Genomic DNA, 25,418 nt, shown 5'->3' with positions numbered 1-25,418 from the left:
GTAACCAAACACTATTACTAAAACAGATGTCTGACAGCAAAGCACAACACAAGGGTATTCAAACAAAGTTTATTCACAAAATTCACACATGGATCCACTATCAAGTCTACACCATGTACACTGTTTACATACGAGGATTGAGAGTTAATGCAAGTCAGTCTTCTTCTAAACTAATCGTCTCAGCCTGTCCACTGTCTCCAAGCAGGGCCAGCAGCCTCCTATAGCCATTCCTAAAAACAAGAGGAGACTTTAAATGAAGAGAAAATGAAGCATAGTTCAAAGCAAATGGAAATTCCAATGGATAGTACTGGCTTTAGTGTTAAGTTTCTTCTCAGTTCTCAGCTCGCATATAGGTTACCATTGCTGTACCTGAGTGAGGTATTTTTTCCCAGACCTCTCTTGCACTCCGTCTTTCTAAGGCTCAGTGACAGAAAGGGAATAAGAGCCGTCACTGTGAAGGGGTGAAGGACAGCGACAACTTCTAGAACATTATACACTTGCTGGTCGTATACACCTTCATTCTCCTCCACAAAGGCCCTGGGAAAGAAAAGAAAAATAAGGCAACTCTGAGTGAGTGAGTGAGTACAGTCTTTAAGGCAGCACTAAGCAGTGTGGGTAACTTACCGTAGAATAGTAGTGGTGTGTTCACATGGCTGCTCTCCTACCGCAGCAGTGCACCTCTCCACAATAAGCTGTGTGACCTCTGTGCTCAGCCTCTTTACTGAGCGAAACACAACAGGGATTTGATTAAATAAAAGAAAATAACAGAGCCCACATAAAAACTACACAAAATATTTGTTTAGTTGACAGAATACATTAAAATAAACAATATTATTCATGGTGTGACTGGGCCTTTATACAGTTGAGGTCAAGAGTTCAGTTTTTTTTTTTCAGCATTTTTGTGTGTTTGAACCCTTTTCAACAATGACTGTATGATTTTGAAATCCATCTTTTCACACTGAGGACAACTAAGGGACTCATATGCAACTATTACAGAAGGTTCAAACACTCACTGAAGCTTTCAAAGGAAAAACACTGCGTTAAGAGCCGGGGGTGAAAACTTTTTTAAAATTGAAGATCAGGGTAAATGACTTATTTTGTCTTCTGGAACACATGCGAGTATCTTCTGTAGCTTCTGAAGGGCAGTACTAAAAAAAAAAAATGGTATTTAGGCAAAACAACAAAAATGTACACATCTTCATTCTGTTCAAAAGTTTTCACCCTCAGTTCTTAATGCATCGTTTTTCCTTTTGGAGCATCAGGGAGCGTTTGAACCTTCTGTAATAGTTGCATATGAGTCCCTCATTTGTCCTCAGTGTGAAAAGATGGACCTCAAGATCATACAGTCATTGTTGGAAAGGGTTCAAATACACAAAAATGAATTTATGGGACCTGAAGGATTTTTCTGAAGAACAGCAAGTATTTCAGGACAAACAAGAGACTCATGAACAACTGTCACTAAAAAAAACACAGCTGTGGATCATTCAGATTCATTTTTATAAATTCAACTATTATTTTCTCTATATGTAAGCTATATGTATTTTATGTGAAATCTCTTATTCAGGTCAGTACTAAATAAAAACATGCATTTTGTATGATGTCTCTTATTTTGGTCAAATAATTAACATTTTGCACATTCTGCAAGGTGTATGTAAACTTTTGACCTCAGCTGTATGGTTTATCCCTGCTTACCTTGTGGTTCGTTGACCAGCATCAGACACCGTAACACCAAAGGAAGTGGAATCGTGAGTAAGACAGGATCTCTGTCACCGTTCCTTTTCAGGAGCTCCAACAGGAAAGAGAGAAAAGCAGCGAGTCGAGGGGGAGGAGTGAGACCTTTAAACTGGAGGAAGCTCTCTCTGGAAAGACAATGTTATTCCTAAAAGGTTGGTCATTGCCTTCTCTATTCAAGACTATGTAAGAAGCTACTTTATTGTTGTTGATTTAGATACAAATATGAAATCACATGATTCATACCTCAGCACATGCAGAATGCTCCTCCTGAGTCTTTCCCCATGCGGGGTGGGTGTTGATTCGCAGGCTGCCAGCAGGACAGGATGATTGACCACCGCTCCAGTAGAGGGTGTAGCTAGGAGGAAGCGGCTCAGGTACTGGGAAATGACACTGTGCAGCTGCTTCTTCAGGTATGCCCCCTGAGATTGGGACACACTCACTGCCACAGACAAACCCTGAAGACACCAAGACAATCTTAGTTATGACAAAAACGGAACTCGTACGTGTGTCCTAAAATCTCAAGATATAGGGAAAGATGGCTTCAGGAGTTTGAATTCAGAGTATGAATTGGATTTGGAGGTGCAGTAACCTGCAGGAACAGAGGCAGGCTTTCTTTGAGGGCTGACAGCATTTGAGTATGTGCGCCACTGTCCTGCTGGAGGAGAGCGTGGGGCAGTAAGAGCACATCTACAATGCGGAAGAGCAGCTGCTGAGCTTTGGAGGTTGCCAACAGGTGGCTCCAGTGCTTGACCAAGTAGCCTGAAAAATGTACGAAACCACCATAAGCTTATAGTACACAAAGTGCTATTCAGTGCTAGTAAAATGGGTTGTGATTGATTGATTGATTGATAAACTTTATTAATCCCAAAGGGACGATTTAATTTCCCTTTGGGATTAATAAAGTTTATCAATCAATCAATCAATCACAACCCATTTTACTTTCGCATTTCGCAAGTGTCACAAGGCACCTACCAACAGTCCAGTATGCTAGCTGTAGACCCTCCCGGCTCTTGTTTAGCAGATAAGGCTTGATATATTTAAGGATGTCTCCTACATACTCCTGTGCTCGGGACACTGCTGAAGAACGCTCAGAGAGGAGCTGGAGCTCACAGTATGATCGACCCACAGCCTAGTGATCCAAAAACACACAGTGTTGGAAATCCAGTATGGCCTATACAGTTTAAGTCTAGTGTTTACATACACAGAGGGATCATACAAAATGCACGCTATTTTTTATTTAGTACTGATCTGAATAAAATATTTCACATAAAATATTTTGTTTGTTTGTTTAGTGATAGTTGTTCATGAGTCCCTTGTTTGTCCTCTGAACCTTTAAACTGCTTGCTGTTCTTGAGAAAAATCCTTCAGGTATTTGAACTCCAACAATGTTTTTGAGATCCATCTTTTCACACTGAAGACAACTGAAGGACTCATGCCACTATTACAGAAGGTTCAAACGCTTACTGATGCTTCAGAAGGAAACATGACACGTTAAGAGTCAGGGGGTGAAAACTTTTTGAATTTGAAGATTAGGGTAAATTTAACTTATTTTGTCTTCTGGGGAACACGTAAGTATCTTCTGTAGCTTCTGAAGGGCAGTACTAAATGAAAAAAATATGATATTTAGGCAAAATAAGAAAAATACACATCCTCATTATGTTCAAAAGTTTACACCCCTGGCTCTTAATGCATAGTTTTTCCTTTTGAAGCATAGGTGAGCGTTTGAACCTTCTGTAATAGTTGCATACGAGTCCCTCAGTTGTTCTCAGTGTGAAAAGATGGACCTCAAAATCATATAGTGATTGACAAACAAGGGACTCATGAACAACTATCACCAAAAAACAAAAAAACAAAACACAGTTGTGGATGATTCAGGTACCAACACAGTAAAACAAATTGAATAATGAGTAATTTTTATAAATTCAACTATTATTTATATATATGTAAACATCTTTTATGTGAAATATCTTATTCAGGTCAGTACTAAATAAAAAAATAACATGCATTTTGTATGATCCCTCTTATTTTGGTCAAATAATTAAAATTTTGCAGATTCCGCAAGCTGTATGTACATTTTTGACTTCAACTGTATGCTAGAGCTTCTGGTTTGAGTGCGTGTACCTTGATGAACGCAGCCATTGCAGGTTTGGGATCTTTGGCAGCAGCAAGATGTAGGCCTGCTCTTTGCAGCACAGATTCCACTTCTGGAAGTCGGAGAACCTGTCTGGTTAACTCGGCCAGCTGTTCATCCAGATTTCTGCCTGTACACACACGATACCACAGCTGCTCGCTCTGACACACCCAAATCATTGTAATAAAACCGATTCCTATCACTTGTTAGCAAATTGGGGTTTAAAAAATAATTCACATAAAAATTAAAATTGTCACAAGTTACTCACGCACATGTCGTTCCAAACCTGTATGGCTTTCTTTTTTCTGTGGATATCTTATAGAGATAGTTCACCCAAAAATGAAAACCTGTCATTAATTACTCACCCTCATGTCATTCCAAACCCATAAAACCTTTGTTCATCTTCAGAAGACAAATGAACATATTTTTGATCAAATCTGACAACTTTCTGACCCTGCATAGACAGCAAGGGTCCTTCCACATTGAAGGCCTAGAAAGGTAGTAAGGACATCAATAAAATAGTCCATGTGGCATCAGAGGTTCAACTGTAATTTTACGAAGCTACGAGAATACTTGGGGGAGAAGGATTGTTGCACAAAAATATTCTTGTAGCTGAATAAAATCATCAATCAATTCAGAAAGCTCTTGGATTTCATCAAAAATATCGAAATTTGTGTTCTGAAGATGAACGTAGGTGAAGGTATTACGGCTTTGGAACGACATGAGGGTGAGTAATTAATGACAGAATTTTCATTTGGGTGAACTATCCCTATAATTGAATATGCGGTTCGGTGAATTTGACTGCAGTACATTCTGACTCACTTTAGCCTTTAATAAAGGCCCAAGAGTGTCGTCAAAAAGTGTAAGTGGCTCACTGATCATTTTCCAAGCCCTCCAGTTGGTTTTGAGACAAAACATCCTGATATTTAAGCAATTTTGACAGTAAAATCGTGGTGGATGTCATTACTGTACTGTGGACCACTTACATTGGTTTGTCAAAAGTCATAAAATGTCAAAACCGCTACACCAAGATGATTCACTCATATTATTATAAATAGAAAAAATGCAATATGGTTGAATAATGGCGCTTTTCCACTACACAGTACCAGCTCGCCTCGGCTCGGCTCTGTTTGGTTTTCCACTGTGTAAAAGTTGTACCTGTACCGGCTTCCAGGTACTTTTTTTCGTACCACCTCCGGCGAGGTTCCAAGCGAGCTGAGGTGAGCTGAGGCGATACTAAAATGTGACGTGAAAACACAGCAGACTGCTGATTGGTCAGAGAGAATCGTCACTATTCACTGCGTCATCATTGCACGCGCCAGCAATAGTATCCAGAATAACCCCGCCATTTTTAAAAAGTTTGGCCAGAGATTGCGTGACATATCCAATCCATTACATATTATGGCAACTCGGAAGAATACGCCGTGGTCAAACGAGGAGGTGCAGACAGCGGGTGTGTGTCGCGTAGAAGATTACATCACGGCAGTTTCTTGCAGCGTCGCTATGACAACTAGGTACTATTGTGGAGGTACAGGTACAACTTTTACACAGTGGAAAACCAAACAGAGCCGAGTCGAGTCGAGCCGAGGCGAGCTGGTACTGTGTAGTGGAAAAGCGCCATAAGTCCCATCTTCTAGATAAAAGAGCCAAAAACTGTAAAACCACCACATCACTGTAGTTGCCATTAGATGTTCTAGTTCTCATAGAAACAGTTGCACTTGGGACTGCATATGCATACTGCTCCTTTTTTTTTTTTTTTTTTTTTTTTTTTAAATAAAATATATGCTTTAACATATTTTGGGTGCCAAAAAACACCACTTACGAAGAAAGTAAGTGGTGTTTTTGTTTGTTGTTGATTTTAAATGTTTGGCTAGCAGCTTTTACCGTAAGCACTGCAAATATGGCCACTTAGTGAAATGAATTTCCTTGAAAGGGACTTGAAGTATAAAGCACAGGATAGACACCATTTTACTCTTAAAATTTTTAAAAGGATAGTTCACCCAAAAATGAAAATTCTTTCATTAATTACTCACCCTCATGTCGTTCCAAACCTGTAAGACCTTCGTTTATCTTCGGAACATAAATTAAGATATTTTTGATGAAATGCGAGAGCTTTCTGACCCTGCATAGGCAGCAATGCAGCTGAAATGTTTCCAGGCCCAGAAAGGTAGTAAGGACATTATTCAAGTAGTCCATGTGACAGTGGTTCAACTGTAATTTGACAAAGCTACAGGAATACTTTTGTGTGCAAAGAAAACAAAAATAACAACTTTATTAAACAACTCTTCTCTTCCAAACCACATCTTCTGCCATTATCGAGAATACCTCTGCACGTAAACAACGCATGCATCGTGGTACTCTTGATAATGGAGGAAATTGTGATTTGGATGAGAAGAATTGTTGAATAAAGTCGTTATTTAGTTTTCTTTGCGCACAAAAAGTATTCTCATAGCTTTGAACCACTGATGTCACATGGACAGTTTTACCAATGTCATTACTACATCTGGGAACATTTCAGTTGCATTAATATCTATGTAGGGTCAGCCAGTTCTCCAATTTAATCAAAAATATCTTCATTTGTGTTCTAAAGATGAAAAGAGGTCTTACAGGGTGAGTAAGTAATGACAGAAATTTAATTTTTGGGTGAACTATCCCTTTAATATATCAGGTTGTTTTTACAAAAAACAAAAACAGTCATACAGGTTTAGAAATACATGAGGTTCAGTAAATAATGACAGAATTTTAGTTGAATTATTCCTTTAACCACTTGCCATACCATGGCCGCTATGACTTAATGAGATCTTTGTACCTGCTCTTGAATCTGGAGCATCTTGGCTTTTATGGAGGTACTGTTGTAGAACACAGCGGATCCAGGCACGCACACACAAAGCCTGGGCCGAACCTGAGCCTGGGCCAGAGCTGACCCAACTGACCAGCTCTCTGTGAGAGAGAATTATTGAGCTCACTGTAGAACTATGCACTGGAAGAAAGCGCAAATGGAGAAAAGACACTCACCCATTTTGGAGCAGGTGATTTAGATAGTGGGTTACCAGCAGGGGGTGGAGCATTTCATCCCAGCCGAAGCTCTGCATAATGGACTGGATGGGGTGGGGCTGTAGGTTTTGAGGGGCAGAGCCAGGCATGTCTAATGCCAACAGTGTGAAGCCTAATAGCATAAAATACTATTAGATTTTACACACATTTCCACTCTTAAAAAGAGCTACATTTACAGAACAAGAAAGTGAGGGTCATAATATTTCTCAAAATCAATCAAAACCACACTGATGAGTTGTCCTGGATGTGTGCATCAGAACGACTGCACATTCATACAATTCCCCTTCTATTCAGCTCTTTTAGAGCAGAGCCCACAGAGAAAAGGCAGCCATGCAAAGAGAGCCCCTGAGAGAACAAGAGTTCATTTTCTCCGTTTCCCTGACCTGCTGCGGCGTCCGCGAGCTGCGGCGGGGGGGTCTGGGAAAGCCTCATGCTGCACAGGAAGGGGAAGAAGTGGGACCAGAGCGTCGTTGCCACCGCTTGGTGGCGCTCTTTAGCCACGCTGGGGAGAGGAACCCAACTGGGAGAGTCTACGGAGTGAGACGGCTGGCCACAGCGCTGGTGAACTCTCCTGAAAAGAGAAATGGAGAAATAGATTAATGCCAAGCATACACTTCAAGACTCATAGTTTTTCCAGTTGGCACTGGAAAGCTTGAATTATCATTTAAAATAAATTAATGGCATATCATATAAAAATGTGACGCTGGACCACAAAACCAGTCATAAGGGCCAATTTTTTTGAAATTGAGATTTATACAAGCTGTAAAAATAAGCTTTCCATTAATGTATGGTTTGTTAGGATAGGACAATATTTGGCAGAGATACAAATCTGGAATCTGAGGGTGCAAAAAAATAGAAAAAAAAAAAAAAAATCTAAATATCGAGAAAATCGCCTTTAAAGTTGTCCAAATAAAGTTCTTAGCAATGCATATTACGAATTAAAAATTACGTTTTGATATATTTATGGTAGAAAATTTACAAAATATCTTCATGAAACATGATCTTTACTTAATATCCTAATGATTATTGGTATAAAAGAAAAATTGATAATTTTGACCCATATTGTTGGCTATTGTTACAAATATACCTGTGCTACTTAGGACTGGTTTTGTGGTCCAGGGTTACATATTATATAAATAATTCTAAACACACTACTATTTAAACATTTGAGGTTTTAAAATGTTTTTGAAAGGAGGTTATCATGCTCACCAAGGCTGTATTTATTTGATCAAAAATACAGAAAATATTTCACAGTAATGTGAAAAATCATTACATTTGAAATCAATAGTTTGCTATTTTTATATATTTGAAAATGTAACTTTGTCCTTTGATGGCAAAGCTGAATTTTCAGCAGCCATTGCTGCAGTCTTCAATGTCACAAATAATTCTAATATGGTGATTTGGTGCTTGAAAAACATTTCTTCTTGTTATTATTATTAATAATATTAAGAACAGCTGTACTACTTAATATGTTTGTGGAAGCGTTGATTAAATTCATCAGAGAATCCTGAAAAACGTTCTAAGGAACAGCATTTATTCAAAAAATGTTTTGTAACATTGTAAATCTGTGCTGTTTAACAATTTAATGTGTCCCTGCTGAAAATTACTTTTATTAAAAAATAGTTTCTGACACCAAACCTATATCTGACAATCTATAAAATATTATTTTCATATTTAGATAAGTACATGATGTAAAAAAATATTTAAATATATATTTTTTTATTATATATTAGAATTCATTGCTACTTTTAAAAAGCCAATATGCCTTTGACTCCAAATTTGTACTCAATATAATAAGAAATATGGATGAGACAATGGTTAAGCAGAAGTGAGGGAAAGGTTGATGTTTTTTTTACCCATAATCAGGACAGTTTGCACACCTGATGACTGGTTGGCCAGATTTCACACAAGTTTGAAATGTATCGTAGTGTCTAAAAGTACAAGCTTCAAAATAATTGTCCCTCTCTTCCTAAATTCACTGAACCTCACAAGTTCTTGTGTTTTATTCCCCCATCTCATCTTTCCAGATTCACCCATGCTATTTCAATCTTCCTTTCTGTCTCCATCCCTAAATGTGCCTGCTGCCTTTCTCACTGTCTGTATTATCTCCATCCCCCTCTGCCCTCTTTTCGCTGCGAATTCTCCTCATCTCTCCGGACAGAGGGATTAGACGGAGTGCGCTGGTGTGGGGCAAGCGGTTCCTCCGTGGCCTGGCGGTAGCTGCGAGGCTGGGTCTGAATGGGAGGCTGAGAGCACGAGTCTGGCTCTGCAGCGGCTGGCATTAGCTCAGATAAGCAGCTGAAGGGGCTGTAATCTCATTTAGACTGGAGATGATCCTCCTGTCCTGTCATTCTCAGCGATGAAAGTGAGAGCGCCGGGAAAGGGCCGGGGCGAGCGTCACGTGCGCACGCACATGCACACACCTTCGCGCCTTCCAGCAAGGTTGCATCTAATCCACGGAGAGCTGAGACAATCGATTAGAGAGTGAATTCATTAGCTTCGTTACCGCGGCGGAATGGGCCTTTCACACCCATCAACCCTCATTGTACAAGACATCGTCAGAGACCCCACTTAATCCCCTCACTGCGGTGTCTTACACGCACACACCCCGTACCATCTGAACACTCGTTTAATCTCTCCCCGGACTGCAGCACGGATTTTCAACACACACACCTCTGGAACGTACACACACCGACTTACACGATCACGCCGGGCGCCCTCGTGTAAACTGACACACGGAATCACACACTCAGATAAGCATCGTGAGCACGCCATCTGACACAGTGCGTAAGCTCTGATATCTCGGTATCGCTCAACACACACCCCGTTGATGGAGGGGCACGTCCTTCACTGTGACATTAAGCAACGGTGCTTATTTCTGACCATGCATGTGTTATAGTATCAGCTAATATGCCTTTCAAAATAGTAAGTAGGCATACTAGAGTGGAGGGAGACTCTATGAAACCAACACCAAAGTTTTGTGGCTTTTAGAGATTAATCTATATGCTGGTGTGCCTGTAAACATTTTGTTTTCTATTTCAATAGTAAATATGTCAACGCAAGGTTTATCAAACTATTTCGCTCTTAAAGGTTTTAGGCCATCACTGTCTACATTTCAAGAGTAAACTGAGTGAGTGAAATTCCCATCGGTGAGGCTCGGTTTACTCTAGGGAACATTTCTGTGCAATTAATGTAATGCAAGCATGCTAAATATTAATTAACAGCCAAATGAATCCTAGATATGTTTCGAACGCAGCAGTCAAAAACCTCTTGAAATCAAAATTCAAGGTGTGTATTAGCGTCGACGCCATCTATATGCAAATTCAAGGGTTTTCCAACTTTTCAATGTGGAATATAACAATTTTAAAATAACTTTATTTTAATATATTTAGCAGCTCTTGCTCCAATCTTTATTGCCATGTGATCCTCCAGATATCAGTTTAATAGGCTGATTTGACGCTCAAGACATTTCTTATTATCACAGTTAAAAACTGCTTATTATACACTACCAGTCAAAAGATTTTTTTAGAAGTCTCTTCTGCTCACTAAGCAATTATTTGATCCAAAGTATAGCAAAAACAGTACAATTTTGAAATATTATTTAAAACAACTGTTTTCTATTTGAATATATTTAAAAATGTAATTTATACATGTGGTCAAAGCAATTTTCAGCATCCAGTCTTCAGTGTCACATCATTCTCCAGAAATCATTCTAATATGCTGATTTGCTGTTCAAGAAACATTTATTTTTATTAATATTCAAAATAGCTGAGTCAATTTTTTTTTCAGGACTCTTTGACGAATAAAAAGATCATAAGATCAGCATTTATCTGAAATAAAAAGCTTTTGTAACATTACACACTATACCATTCAAAAGCTTGGAGTTAGTGTCATTTTTTTATTTTTGGGAAAGAAATTATAGAAATTAATACTTTTATTTAACAAGGATCAAAAGTGATGATAAATATAAATATGTATAATGTTAAAAAAGATTTCTATTTCAGATAAATGCTGTTCTTCTGAGCTTCCTAATCATCCAAAAGACCTGAAAAAAAATTCTCTGCGGTTTTTAACTATTTTTTTTGAGCAGCAAATCAGAATATTAGAATGATTTCTGAAGGATCATGTGACTGGGATAACAATGCTAAAAATTCAGCTTTGAAATCACAGGAATAAATTACATTTTAAAAATATTCAAATAGAAAACAGTTATTTTAAATAGTAAAAATGTTTAAAGGTGCCATAGAATGCATTTATACAATATTTTTAAATGGTTCTCTGATATCTACATAGAAGGTATATGGCATAGGAAAGGGCAAAAAATCTCCAGAAATGGTTTTACAGGTCCATTTACAACCTAGGATTTGCCCCTACAATAAAATGCTCTGTTATTTGGAAGCTTAATGAATATTAATGAGCTCTGCTCTGATTGGCTGTTTCACAGAGCTCAATAGCTCGCACAAGGATAAAAATATATATTTAATTAGGAGCTCTAGCCGCTTTTAATATGCGGTTTGTTGAATCTGCTGTTTTGAATCGCGGATATATTAGTCTGATTACTGTGATGCATGTGCTCTGTGTGAAGTTACAATGCAGAGACACAAGTTCAAGTTAAGCTACATCATCAGGCAGTTATTTCTGCATCATACACCATCATCAGCACAGTCATCTCTCCGTTTATGTAGTAAGTGAAATTCTATGTATAGCAATGTAACAGGCTAACGCTAGCATTAAGCTAACTGTGTCCCTTGAGTGACTCGCCTTGTTTAACTGATGTGCTGACGTTACTGATGATTGGTCTATGCAAATGTTGGAGGCGTAACTATTAACGATCTCGGCTGTAACACTGACTGTTTCGTAATAGTCGGTGTTATGTTGGAATTGACCTATTTTCCGGTGGTCTTTTGCAAACACTAGATTTATATAAGGAGGAGGAAACGATGGTGTTTGAGACTCATGGTATGTCATGTCCATGTACTGAACTGTTATTATTTAACTATGCCAAGGTAAATTCAGTTTTCCATTCTATGGCACCTTTAAAAATTTTACTGCTTTTGCTGGTCTTTGGGTTAAAATAAATGCAGGCTTGGTGAGCAGAAGAGACTTCTTTAAAAACCATAAAAAAATGTTACTGTTTAAAAACATTTGACTGGTAGTATATTTATTTTTTGGAAACTGATACATTTTTGTCTTTGATGAATAGAAAGTTCAATATAAATCTTTTGTAACATGATAAATGTCTTTACAAATATCACTTTTGATTAATTTAATTTAATGCACAATTGTTGAATAATATGAATTTCTTGCTTTTGAATGGTAATTTATTGACTGGTGTTGCTTGTGTATATTAAAACCAAAAATCTTGTGAAAAAATAATAATAAAAAGACAATATACTGTTTAAAAATTAAATAATTGTATTTTATCAATGTACAAAAACAGAAGAAATTTAAATATTAGCTGGCAAATATTATTAATTAAAAAAAATTATTAACAATTAAAATTTATTTGTATAGCACTTTTCCCAATATATTTTGGCATCTTTTTTTAAACACATTTTTTTTGTCTGGAAATAATTAATATTGACAAAAATAATAAAAAAAACCCCAACAAAAATCACTGATGATTCCTGTAGCACCAGTGTAACATCAGGCAAGAATGCCTGACCCCCTAACACTTACCACAATGGCAAATCATAGTCCATGGTAGTGATGTAATGTAAATCTTTTGTTAACTGAATATGTTCAACTCTTTAATAATTTAGTCTAAATTCACTACAATTCTTGCATCCTCTCAAAGCAGTTTTTCCTATCAGTTTAAGTGAGTAAAACCAGTTTTGTGTTCTTAAATGAGTTTGACAAACAGCCCCTGCTGTGTTGAACAGAAACATAGAAACAGAGATAATGCTCGCCACCTCCCTTCTTAGCCTCAGTGTCACCGTGCTCTCCGTTCTCCTGAGGGGAGATGGTGTGCACGGCGAAAGCGCAGCGGGAAGGAACCAGATTAATCGATTGGCGAGAACTCGATTAGTCACTTGGCAAAGACGCCACCGTGCTGCAGGGGTCACCATTGCGATCTCGCTGCCCACACACACAGAGGATCGTGGCAGGGAATGCGATGAGGAGAATTAGAGCGTGACTAGAGCCTGGCCTGTGTTATCTGCGTGAATCATCCGTCAGTTACAGTCTGCCTTACATCGCCCCGTAGCCGCGTGCTGGCTAATTCATGTAAGGCTTGCGCATGCCGTCTCCAACCTAACAGCCGTAATGAAGCCAGGGTTCAATTTACCAGACCACATAATAACGCATTAATTGTGTCAGTGAAAACGCATTAATAAAAGCGATACAACAGAACCGCGCTGAAATTAGGAGTAATTTGTAAGGACACGTCGAAGAGCGCCCCGTCTCTTTAAACTGGGTCAGCGGGATCTTGGTGCCAACATGAGCCCGTTCGGTAAAACTTGCTCGCCTCACTTTTATCGCCCATTAATGTGCAAATGAGTGGCCTCCCACCCACAGATCCTGCTTGGGAATTGTGGGAATTAGTAGTGTTAAAGAGTTAGATGGGTAAAATGAGAAGAGTGGACACTTAAGCAGTAGATTCTTTACCTTGGACAACTCTGTGTGTGTGCTTTCAAACCCAGACACCTTATTCTATCGCACCCTAGCCACCTCTGACCGTGTTAGCCGTGTAAGGCACACCGATGTCCCTGCCATGAACTCGTCCTTCAGTCCACACTCATCTGTCTCCAGCCAGGACCGGACCCATGGGCCGAAACTCAACACAGCTCTCTTCCAGCACCTGTACGGGCTGACCCGGGTGCCGCGGGCCCCTAGAGATGCACAAGGGACCTTACAGGGGCTCTGTGCACAATGGATAAGCTTATCTCCACACTACGTTGTAACTACTGCACAATCAAGCCATTGTCAACATACAAGGGATGCCGGGGAGAGATTTGAGCTGTGCAGGGGCCAGGGTGCCTTATGTATAAGCTTCTGGGATCACCGAGGGGGGGCTGCCCTGTGTGTTTGTGTGTTTCGAGGAACCAACACATCCTAAAAAGTAAAGCGTGTGTGTACTCTCACCGTAATTGCGCCAGCACCGTCTGCAGGAAGCCCAAAGCGGAGCTGAGCTCGGACTGGCGGCAGGCGGGCAGTAGCAGTCCAAAGCCCTCGTTCAGAAGCCTCTCCTCTGACAGCGTAAGATTAGGACTCGTCTCGAACACCTCGCTCACCCCCTCCAGGTACGAGCTAAGTGGCGCCCAGAGAGCTAGCTTGCGCGAAGGCTCGGTGGTCTTCAGGTAGAACTCGCGGGCCGCTTGGCTGAAGTAGGCGGCCAACTGCTCCGCCAACGCGCCAGCATCCAGTCCCTTCTCCAAATACAGCAGCACAAGCGCCAGCTGGCCCCTCCAATGCAGCGCGCGGAGGGCCGGGGGCGTGGAGTCAGCGGGCAGCATGGCGAGCAAGTCGCACGCTCGGCTGGCCACGTCCTCCAGCTCTGCACACTGCGCCAGGACCAGGAAAAGCAGCAGGAAGTGCAGCAGGCCCGTGTCAGAGAGCTCTGTCATCCGCCTCTGGTGGAACTTTGAGTAGAGTCTGCGGACACGAGACAGAATAAACACTAAACAATCAATCAATATTTGAATCTATTTGATTATGCTCTTATTTCATACAATTCACTTACTAAACCAACAGATCATCTAAATCACAAGTTTCTCATAGTTTTGATTATGATTTATGAAAGCTTTTAATGTATGGAGTCTTACATTTTGAGGCTGCTAATAAAATAGGCTTATTTTGCGTTCATCAGATATATTATTTGTTATATATTAAAAGGGGTCATGAACTGAGAAATTAAAATTCCCTTGATATTTTGACATATAAGAGGTCATCATGCAATAAAACCATTCTGTAAGGTTTAGAACTCAAACCTCATTCGTTAATCTAAAAACAGCTTAAATTGAAGCCAATCTGCCAAAACCACAGGTTGTGGAATGTGTCATTTTATGACCAAATAGTGTGGCTAAACACTGCCTCTGCATGAAAATCAATGCCTGCTTTTACATTGCTGCCTGTTTAGCCCCCCCACTAATTCGCCCATGTAATGTAAATAACGAGAGAGGCAAACGCAGGTCTACACAGAATCCGAGGGATAAAGATGGCTTCAAAGACAACAAGACACTGTGCAGTGCCAAGTTTTGGAAAAATGTGGTCTTTGCATTGCCTTCCTTCTGATCCCAACATTAAGAAAAAGTGGATGAACTTTGGTTAATTAAGTTCCAGACCACATCTATAAGAACTTGGTCCTTCGTTGACTTAATTTCACTGCGGATTTGTTTACAAACAAGGCACAATTTGATGCAGGATTTTCAGAAAGACTGAAACACTTGTCATGTTTAGTATGATTAAAACTAACTCAGGTGCAATTGCTCTGTTAGAGCGGTTTATTTGAGTAAGTGTGATTGCTCCCATCCAAACCCTGGTGCGCACCAAACAATCCCATCTTTTTAGTGGTCTCGATCCGCTTCCAAACAAACTCTGGTGCGGTTTGTATGAAATATGAACGCAACAAGGACCAAATACTTCTGAATGCACTAAAAACAAGAAGTAATGACAAAATGTGACACTAATCGACATGATTTCACAAAGGGAACAAGCAGTGTATTCAAATCAAAATAAGCAAAGGGGAAACTAGATGTAAAGTGCCTCTGTGAGTTCGCAGGTGGTGAAAATAAAATCATATACAAGTAACAATGAGCGCACCCTAGTTCAGCAGGCGGCATTAGGTGTATTGGAATTAAAGAAAGAATTACTTTGATGTCATACACCCGCTGCGCTGCTTTAAGTCAAACGCACCTTTTTCTTTTGTTTGGAGTGTTAGGAGAGTTCATCACAAAATATACATCATTCAACCCGACCAATCAGGCTAACTAATTACGTTACTTTTTTTTGTAAAGTAATGCATTATGTTATTTTTGAGTTACTTTTTAAATCTGGACAGGGCTTGCTTGTTTGTTTTTAATATAAAAAGTTCTATTTTTAGCAAACGTAAAATCCCTTTCACTTCAAAAAGTGAAATGAATAAGCCTCAGGCTGAAGGAAAAGTAAATTCACATTTACACAGCAGAACAGAAGAGAAGAAGGTTCAGCACTCATCAGCAATAATAAAAAACAATAAAGCACAAATTTTAGTTTACCTAAAGTCATTTTTGCTTATTAGTATGGTTGAAGGTCAGCAGCAAAGACATTAATAAAATGGGATCAAATACATAAAGGATATTGGTGTTATTTAACATTTAATAGTTGCAGGTTTGCATCATATTCTGAGTTAGCATTTCACTATTTTAATTCATTTTGATGAATACTGAACCTGTTTTTTTGTGAGTGAGAATTAATGCATGTCCACATTTAGTCCAGAACTATAGTAACATCATGTTAAACAGTGCACATAATGCCTCTGTACTGACTTTTCAACATGGAGACTTGTCAGTCAATAAATGGGAAAACAAAGTAACTGGCGTTACTTATTTGAAAAAGTAAGATATTTTTGTGTAAATTAAAAAGTAATGCATTACTTTACTAGTTACTTAAAAAAGTAATCCGATTACATAATTCACCTTACTTGCGCATCACACAAGTACAACTCTTTTTATATGCGCTCACTATTGCTTTGTCTGTTATTACAGATCTTTTGATATGTAATGAGTATTTATGCGTTTTTGACTTAAATCGCAGCAGTGTCTTACTATCGAGTCTAAAATCCGCTATGCCTGTTCAGACGGAGCGTTCCGATGAAGGGGGTCAAAACAGGACAGAAAATAGCCTTTTACTTCTAAATTATGTTTTTTTGATGTAGACTTTGATATCATTATAAGTGGCTCTCTGAGATCAGTGGAAAATAATAAAAAAGCAGTTTATAACCCCTTGTCAACATTTTCACCAGCCCCACCAAAAAACGAAGATTTATAAAAATACCAAAACTAAAACAGATTTTAAATACCAGATTATCAAAGTCATCCCATCAGGACTTCGCTGTTGTGAAATAGGTACTGCAATGAGTAGTTGGAAATACTCAGCCCTAATTTACAATAAATGTCTACAATACACCAAATTTTCCTCATTGACTCAACTCGATCAATATTTAATTCATTCCGATGATATTTCCACCACACAAATGCTCACATACCATTTAAAAGCTGTTGGGGTCCATCAGGATCGCACATTTCAACCTAAGTACTCAACTCATCGCTAACCTCCTCCAGACATACAGTTTTCCTGGAAAGCTACGCCTGAAAGCAGCATGTGCAAGTTTGCTTATGTGTGTGTGTGTTTGTATGTGTGTGAGAGAGTGTTGTTTGATCCTCCGGGCACCACGGTGAAATGCCTTTAAAAGACCATGTTAAATGTCAGAAACACTCAGGCACACAGTGGTAGCTGCACTGTCGTGTGCGGCTCAATTTGCTGCAGCACAGAAGGAGAAATCAATATTGACCCCCTCCGCTCCCCCCTTCTTTCTACTGTTGACTGTTTGGCCCAAACAGAACCCTGCAGGTTCCATAACAAACACACTACACTACAAGCAGGCCTTTGAGCATCCGTTTAATGTTTGGACAAAAACACATCACGCAAAGCTGCGGGGAGTCGGGCTGCGTCGCCGCTACAGATAGAAGCGGTGCACGAAAGTGTGGCGGAAGCTTTTAGAGACTGACCCGAGACAGAGAACGAGCCAAAGACGAACGGAAGGCTGTCGAGATATTGTTTGCGTTTTTCGCCTGTCTGTCTGGTTGTTTGTTTGTTTATCATGGACAGCTTTTTTTTGCGCCTGCCACGAGCAGATGCTGCTCATTCCCAGAGTACGAGCTTGAACGCGCTCCCTGCCGATCTCATTAATGCACCGTGCGCCGTGCCTCCCACCGAGCGCGCTCCAAGCCCGAGTGCCATCAGCGCAGCCCACACCTCCCCGTGTGGCACGTGTGTTTGTGTGTGTGTGTGTGTGTGGAGGGGAGGAGGAGGTGGTCCTGGAGCCGGCCAAGTCAGCCCCCGCTATGGCATTGCTGGAAGCCCGAACGCCTGCGTTAAGGTGAATTAACCGCTATGCTCGTTAGCTAATTAGCCTTCGCGCTTGCCGCACGGCTGAGTACGGTCCAGACAGAAAAATTCATTATCCAGATTCTGTCCGTTTCAGCCTCTCACCAGAGCTCCACTGGGCGAACAGAATTGGCGACAGATCTGAAATCAGCACGTAGGGGTGATGAGATCTAAACTTTGAAAATACGTGTGAGTCCCAAGACTTATTCTCACCTGCCCTTGATCTGTCTCCAGGGGGCGCCGCCAGCATGTTCCTGGCTCAGGTGAAGGGCCAGAATACGCAGGAAGATATGGAAGGAGTTGGTTGAGCGGTAGAGCTGCGTGTGAGAGCTAGAGCCGACAGATGCAGGGCTACAGCAGCTCTTAGCCTGCTGCAACAGACTTAGAGGAGTCCTGCTGATACTGCCCAGCCCTGACACACCTAACCAGGGCACGGTAAAAGAGCTGTTCTGCACACATGAAAGCAGAAGAGAGAGTTTAGAATTAGTAGTAGTACTGAAGGGTGTCTTTCACACTGATGAAGTTTAAATTGATAGTTCACCCAAAAATGAAATTTGCTCTATGATCAACTCACCCTCAAGCCATCCTAGATGTATATGACTTTCTTCTTTCAGACGAATACAATCGGAGTTATATTAAAAAAATACCATGGCTCTTGTAAGCTTTATAATGGGAGTGAATGGCTGTTGAGATTTTGAAGTCTAATAATGTGCATCCATCCAACATAAAAAGCGCTCCACATGGCTCCGGGGAGATAATAAAGGCCTTCTGAAGTGAAGTGATGCATTTGTTGCTTCTCCATCTGTCACCGCATTCACCTATGTCTCACGTACGACAGTTAGCAGAAGCTAAAGATTACAGTTTCTAAAGTTTTAAATATGGATATTTTCCTTGCATAAACACATCAATTCACTTCAGAAAGTCCCCCGGAGCTGTGTGGAGTACTTTTTATGATGGATGGATGCACTTTATTGGACTTGAAAATCTCAACACCCATTACTGCCATTATAATAAAGCTTGGAAGAGCTAGGACATTTTTAATATAACTCCGATCTGAAAGAAGAAAGTCATATACATCTAAGATGGCTTGAGGGTGAGTAAATCATTTAGTGGGTAATTAAATTTTTTTTAGGTGGACTATTCCTTTAAGTATGGTCTAATCGAGCATTAAAGTCTATATCAAATGTTTTTCAATTTATTGAATATACTCTTCGAGTCCATTATTTAGAAACCCTGCAAAAATCTGATTCTGCTTGGGTCTAGTCGCTATGAAACTATAGCTGGTATTGTAGAAGATCACTAGTGAAAATGTTTTTATTTAATTTTTTTCAAATTAATAAATTACATAATCAGCACAATAATTGAGTAAATTCAAATTATTAAAACATAATATTAAATTAAAATGTGATTGTGATCTTGCAGTAATGAGTTGATATGGACACCACAAGTTAATATAATGTAATAATTAAATAAAATGATCCAAACTTTTGAATCACTTTTAACTTATAAACTTATTTACAGATTTTAAACATGGGAAAAAATGTGGACTTTGGGTCTAATGGCATGTCATGTCTCTAGTTACAGAAATAATATTTAAATGTCTAAGTTCATGTTGTTCCAAACCCGTAAGACTTTAGTTTGTCTTAGGAACACAAATTAAGAACAAATTAAGATATTTTTGATGAAATCCAAGAGCTCATTGTCCCTCCATAGACAGCAAGGGTCCTTCCACGTTCAAAGCCAAGAAAGGTACCAGGAACATTGACGAAATAAACGATCACGCATGTGCACACTTTTCTCTTCGTGCAAAAACAAAGTGTGGCGCACGCGTGTGGTACGTCAGTTCATTTTAGCTGTTTCTGTTTTTTTTTTCTCCACACAAAAACCTTATCCTTGTAGCTTCGTAAAATTACGACTGAATCACTGATGTCACATGGGATATTTGGTTGATGTTCGTGGTACCTTTCTGGGCCTTGAACAAAGAAGGACCATTGCTGTCTATGGAGGGTCAATGAGCTCTTGGATTTCATCAAAAATATCTTAATTTGTGTCCTGAAAATATCTGGGTCTTATGGGTTTGGAACACGAGGGTGAGTAAGTAATGACAGAATTCTAATTTTTGGGTGAACTAACCCTTTAAATGGAGAAAAACTCAGAATCCCATAGTATATCATGGCTATAACTTACTAAATTTTTGCTGTAATACTCCCAGAGCGTTGTGACAGCACTGACATTTGGGCCCCACATCAAGCTGAGGCTGAGGCAGCAGTGGACAACCATTCGTATCTGCTCTTCCTGTGCAGCTTTCTGAAAATTAATCATCATAATATTTACCTTTCAGAATATACAATGTGCACAGTGCAAAAAGGGATCTAATGCTATTCATAAACAGACAAGACAAACAAGCATATTAATCAAATAAACGCATAATACACAGGAATATGCAATATTATTTTAATCACCTTTGGATCACAGCTAGACTTCAGCAGCCCCATCACAAAACTCCAATTATCCTCAAGTTGTTTCTGAAACGACAACAAACTCACCAATGTAATATTCTTTATTAAAATTAATAACATCTCATCATTTGATACAACTCTGTGTTGATCTACCTCATGTTGAGCAGTGCCGTTCTGGTTGTGCATCCCAATCTGGGCCAGGTGTGTGAGCAGCCACCAGGTGAAGCCTTCAGGGTCTTTACAGTGCATGGGAAGCCCTGGGTCACGATCTCCTGAAGGCGTCCCCTTCAGGACAGTCTGCAGCAGGGCATTTACATAACTCCAAAAAGACTAGAAAAGTAAGGAAAAATCAGAATCAAGATTCATATGAAACAACCATCTATACAGAGACTGTGTATGTGCTTACCTGAGTGTGTAGGGTTTTGCTCCTGTGCTCCAGTAAATGTACGAGTAGAATCCATAATTCCTTTGTGCAGAGACACTGATAGTGATGGCTGTTCATAGTCTCTGTTGGTCTCACCTAGAGAGAGAGAGAGAGTGAGAGAGAGAAAATGAAAGATTGTTTTACCTCTAACCTTTACACCACAATGTTTGTTATGTTTGTTAAAAACACACACCTTATTATATTTATTCATGGCCAGGCCAATGAGATCACAGAGCAGGTTGTTGACCTGGTCCTCAAACAGACTGATGTTCGTGAGCGTCTCGCCTGTCAGATTCACAAACTGGTGCGCATAAACTACCTGACCTTTCAAAATCACCAGGACACAACACTCATTAGTATGACAGTCCCAGATTCAGCACCACATGTTCAATCCAGAGACAGCTATTGCAACATACCCATCATCCTTTGCTCCAACAGGTGCAGGATCTCCAGAACAGACCAGTGAATATCCAGGTGCAGGTGCAATAATTGCCAAGACGGAGGAAAGAGCTGTAAAGTAGGGCGACACTATTAGTTTTGTTTTGCTTATAACACTTTCTTTCCCTACTAGGGTGAGTAATATAACAAAATGTACATGTGTTTCAGATTAATATTGTATTAGTTTTGTATTTGGCCATTGACCTTCCAAAAGTCCATCCATAGAGGCCAAAGCATGAATATGAACGTGTTAACCGAGAGACCAAAAATGCTGATAAAGATGTGATTAATTTGCGATTTAATTTCCATGATGGTCTTTCAAACTGTCCGATTTAATAAAACCATCACAACCACTGCCATCAGAAAAATAACTTTCATTTTGAAATGTATTCAAATAGAAGAGTTATTTCAAACTGCAATAATATTTCACAATATTACTTTTTTTAACACCTAAAAAATTTTATATAGTAGGAAAATGTACACTACCAGTCAAAAGTTTAGTGTTTGTTTTTTAAATAAGGCTCTTCTGGTAACCAAGCCTGCATTTATTTGATCCAAAATATAGCAAAAGCAGTAATATTGTGAAATATTTTTACTTTTTAAAATAACTGTTTTCTATGTGAATATATTTTAAAATGTAAATTATTCCTGTGATCAAAGCTACATTTTCAGCATCATTACTCCAGCCTTCAGTGTCACAAGATCCTTCAGAAATCATTCTATTATAATAATTTGCTGTTCAAGAAACATTTTTTATTACTATTATTATCAATATTTAAAACTGGTGAGTACATGTTTTATTGTATTGATGAATAGAAAGATCCAAAGATCAGCATTTATCTGAAATAAAAAAGCTTTTGTATACACTATACCATTCAAAAGCTTGGAGTCAGTATAATTTTTTTTAATTTAATAAATTATTACATTTTTTTTAATTAATACTTTTACTTAGCAAGGATGCTTTAAATTGATCAAAAGTGACAAAGTCATTTATATAGTTTTCTATTTCAGATAAATACTGTTCTTCTGAACGTTCTATTAATCAATGAAACCTGAAAATTGTTTATTTACTCAGCTGTTTTCAACATAATAATAATAAATGTTTTTTAAGCAGCAAATTAGAAATATCATAATGATTTCCGTAGGATCATGTGACAGGAGTAATGAAATCTTTAAAAATCACAGGAATAAATGACTTAAATTATTTTCAAATATATTCAAATAGAAAACAGTTATTTTAAATAGTAAAAATATTTCAAAATTTCATCAAATAAATGCAGGCTTGGTGAGCAGAAAAGACTACTGAATTTATTCTCTTTAACATAAAAAGATATTTTGAAGGTGGTGGGTAACCAAACTGTTTCTGGTGCCCATTGACTAATATGAATATTATGTAAGTAAGTGGGGACCAGAAACTGCTTGGTCACCACCTTCTTCAAAATGTGTTCTATTTTTGCTTAAAAGAAGAAAGACATTCATACGGGTTTGGACAACCAGAGGGTGAATAAATATTGACAGAATTAAAATTTTTGGATGAACCATCCTCATTAATAATTGAGGAATATCATCAAAAAAAAGCTGTGATATCTGTGGTACCTTTCCCTGATGCTGAATCGTAAGAGCACTCTGGACGTTAGCTGGCAGATTTTTGATTCGTCCAATAAGCAGCGTGATACTGAAGAGCTCCTCTACCAAGACTGAGGGCAGTTGAGCCTCTGCGTCTTTAAAGGGATGAACAGGACCTTCATCTAGGGATTGTGAGGGCTCCAAAAACCTGGAGAGCAAAACATAATGTGAAACCCATTTCTAATATAGATGTTTTGACTTATGTGATGATTTTATCAGATACCTGAATGTGCAGCCATACTGGCGATACTCAGATGTAAACAACACCATGTATTGCATGGTTAATGTACTACTGAATACGTTGTTTTGCTAATTTATGCTGTCTAAACCACGGAAAAAAACGTGTGAAAGCTGCTAAATCATAAAGAGAAAGACTTAGTAAGCAGGAAAGGGTGCAATATTTTGACAAACTAAAGTTAATATTTGATAAAGATACGTACAAGCGGTATTAATTAGCCTAGATATTAGCCTAATATTTCACCTACCTGACTGGAAATCAATAGAACAAACACGAATGTTGTCAAGATTCTAGCCCTGAAAATCCTGGTTCAGTTTGGCTATCCACAAACGCCTTTTGTTTCTCAGACAGTTTTTAGTTTTCAGACTCCTCTCCTTGATTTGTTATAACTTTTGGCAGTCTGTAGTACTCCATATGTTTTTTCTGGTCCGACCGATTTAATACAGCCCAAAACAGGTCAATAACTGACCATTTTCAGCAGCAATAATCAGCTAAATATGTGAGTTTCATTCGGTTCAGTGGTATTGTTTACATTCAGTGTCACCAATATGGCCGAATGATGTGTCATGAAAACACACTATTACTTCGCTACTACCAAGTCACAGAAATCTGTACCTGTAAATGAAGACCTTAATATAGCTGAGGAACAGCACACACTGCTGTCTCAGTTCCTCCGCCTCATAGTGAAGACTGCTCGCTTGACCTGAAAGCGCAAAATATAGTTATTCATATTTTTAATCTGCAAAAATACTGTCAGACTGCAACACCTCTTTCTAACATGACTGTCTCCAGATGCTTACCAAAATCATGCGAGCTGGACTGCACCAGCGTCTCCAGTTTTAACACCTTTTGTCTGAAAGGAAAGACAGATTGTCAAATTAGCAGACTTCCTGTTTCAGCAGACAACATGGCAATCCTCCAGAGCCAAAACACCTGCACTCCTACCTGAACAAGCCAAACAGAAGTTTGGTAGATTCTACCAGCGCCGTTTCCGTCACCCATGGGAAGTCAAAAATATCAACCGTGTCCCCCTCAAAATCCGCAGAAGCTGGATCGAGCTTTAACAGCAACCTGGAGGAAAGCGAATATGTGACCATGGACCACAAAACCAGTTATAAGTAGCACAGGTATATTTGTAGCAATAGCCAAAAATACATTGTATAGGTCAAAATTATAGATTTTTCTTTTATGCCAAAAATTATTAGGATATTAAGTAAAGATCATGTTTCATGAAGATATTTTGTAAAATTTCTACCATAAATATATCAAAATTATGGTTGATTTTTGTTTAGTAATATGTATTGCTAAGAACTTTATTTGGACAACTTCAAAGGCGATTTTCTCAATATACCCTCAGATTCCAGATTTTCAAACAGTATCTCGGCCAAATATAGTCATATCCTAACAAACCATACATCAGTGATAAGCTTTCAGATGATGTATAAATCTCAATTTCAAACAAATTGACCCTTATGACTGGTTTTGTGTTCTAGGGTGTCATATATGTTTAACAGACAGGTTGACATGGAATTAATCATCATTATAACACCAGAACCTCTTCAGTGCTCCTCTGCTGATGTAGCCATTTGATGACAGTCGTCCTGTCTCTTCTCTGCCAGGTTCATAAGCACAGGTGAAGCACGGAGGCCGACTGGGAGCAGATTCACCGAAATGATCCAAAGCAGATGGGGACACAGGTGGGGTGAGGGACTGTGAAAACTCGCCCTCCATGTCAACAGGATGGAACAGAGACCACTGGGAAGAGTTTGAGAGACAATGAAAAGAATGCAGCTACATACAATAAATTAGACCAGGTAATGTAATCAAACAACCATTTAATAAAACTCATAAAGCAAAAAACATTAGCTAGGCCAGGCTGTAAGGCAACCGTAAACCAGAAAAGACCAGCAGGCTGGTTTACGTTGTTCTTTTCAGCAGTAAACACTTCTCTTTCATATTGTCAGCTATCGACCTGGAAATTGTACCAGCAGAACGAGAAACCTATCATTTTTGAACAAATACAACCATTTCAGTCATTTAGGATGTAATAAATCCATAATAACACTTACTTCAAAACTGTTGACAACTGCTGTCTCTATGAACCGACCTTCTTCCCAGTGTATCAATGGACTCCCGCGCTACAGTCACACCAAAACTGCGCAGGCGCACTAACGTGTCCGTCATCGAAGTCGCTCTTTGATTGGTCAGAAGTTCTCGGGGGCGTGGTTA

The 25,418-nt window shown here is 39.1% G+C and overlaps 1 protein-coding gene across 1 annotated transcript; it reads right to left on the bottom strand.

Moving 5' to 3' along the window:
• mms22l (MMS22-like, DNA repair protein) lies at nucleotides 1-24,934 on the bottom strand. The gene is made up of 24 exons (XM_073847371.1): nucleotides 24,745-24,934; nucleotides 24,135-24,260; nucleotides 23,990-24,042; nucleotides 23,805-23,892; nucleotides 22,922-23,099; nucleotides 21,304-21,397; nucleotides 21,081-21,211; nucleotides 20,870-20,983; nucleotides 20,617-20,793; nucleotides 20,467-20,529; nucleotides 20,192-20,311; nucleotides 18,218-18,453; nucleotides 14,003-14,512; nucleotides 7,303-7,490; nucleotides 6,881-7,031; nucleotides 6,675-6,805; nucleotides 3,856-3,995; nucleotides 2,707-2,863; nucleotides 2,324-2,493; nucleotides 1,978-2,189; nucleotides 1,693-1,859; nucleotides 625-721; nucleotides 370-537; nucleotides 1-230 (listed from the first exon to the last, which is right to left on the bottom strand). Exons 1-24 carry the CDS (start codon nucleotides 24,918-24,920, stop codon nucleotides 155-157), a joined length of 3,723 nt encoding a protein of 1,240 aa, XP_073703472.1. The 5' UTR covers nucleotides 24,921-24,934; the 3' UTR covers nucleotides 1-154.
• Between the last annotated feature and the right edge of the window lie 484 nt (nucleotides 24,935-25,418).

The sequence above is a fragment of the Garra rufa genome, chromosome 9 (assembly GCF_049309525.1).
Source record: "Garra rufa chromosome 9, GarRuf1.0, whole genome shotgun sequence".
NCBI lineage: Eukaryota > Metazoa > Chordata > Actinopteri > Cypriniformes > Cyprinidae > Garra > Garra rufa.
The sequence above is the reverse complement of the archived record's forward strand: the minus strand, read 5'-3'. Positions and strand labels throughout refer to the sequence as shown.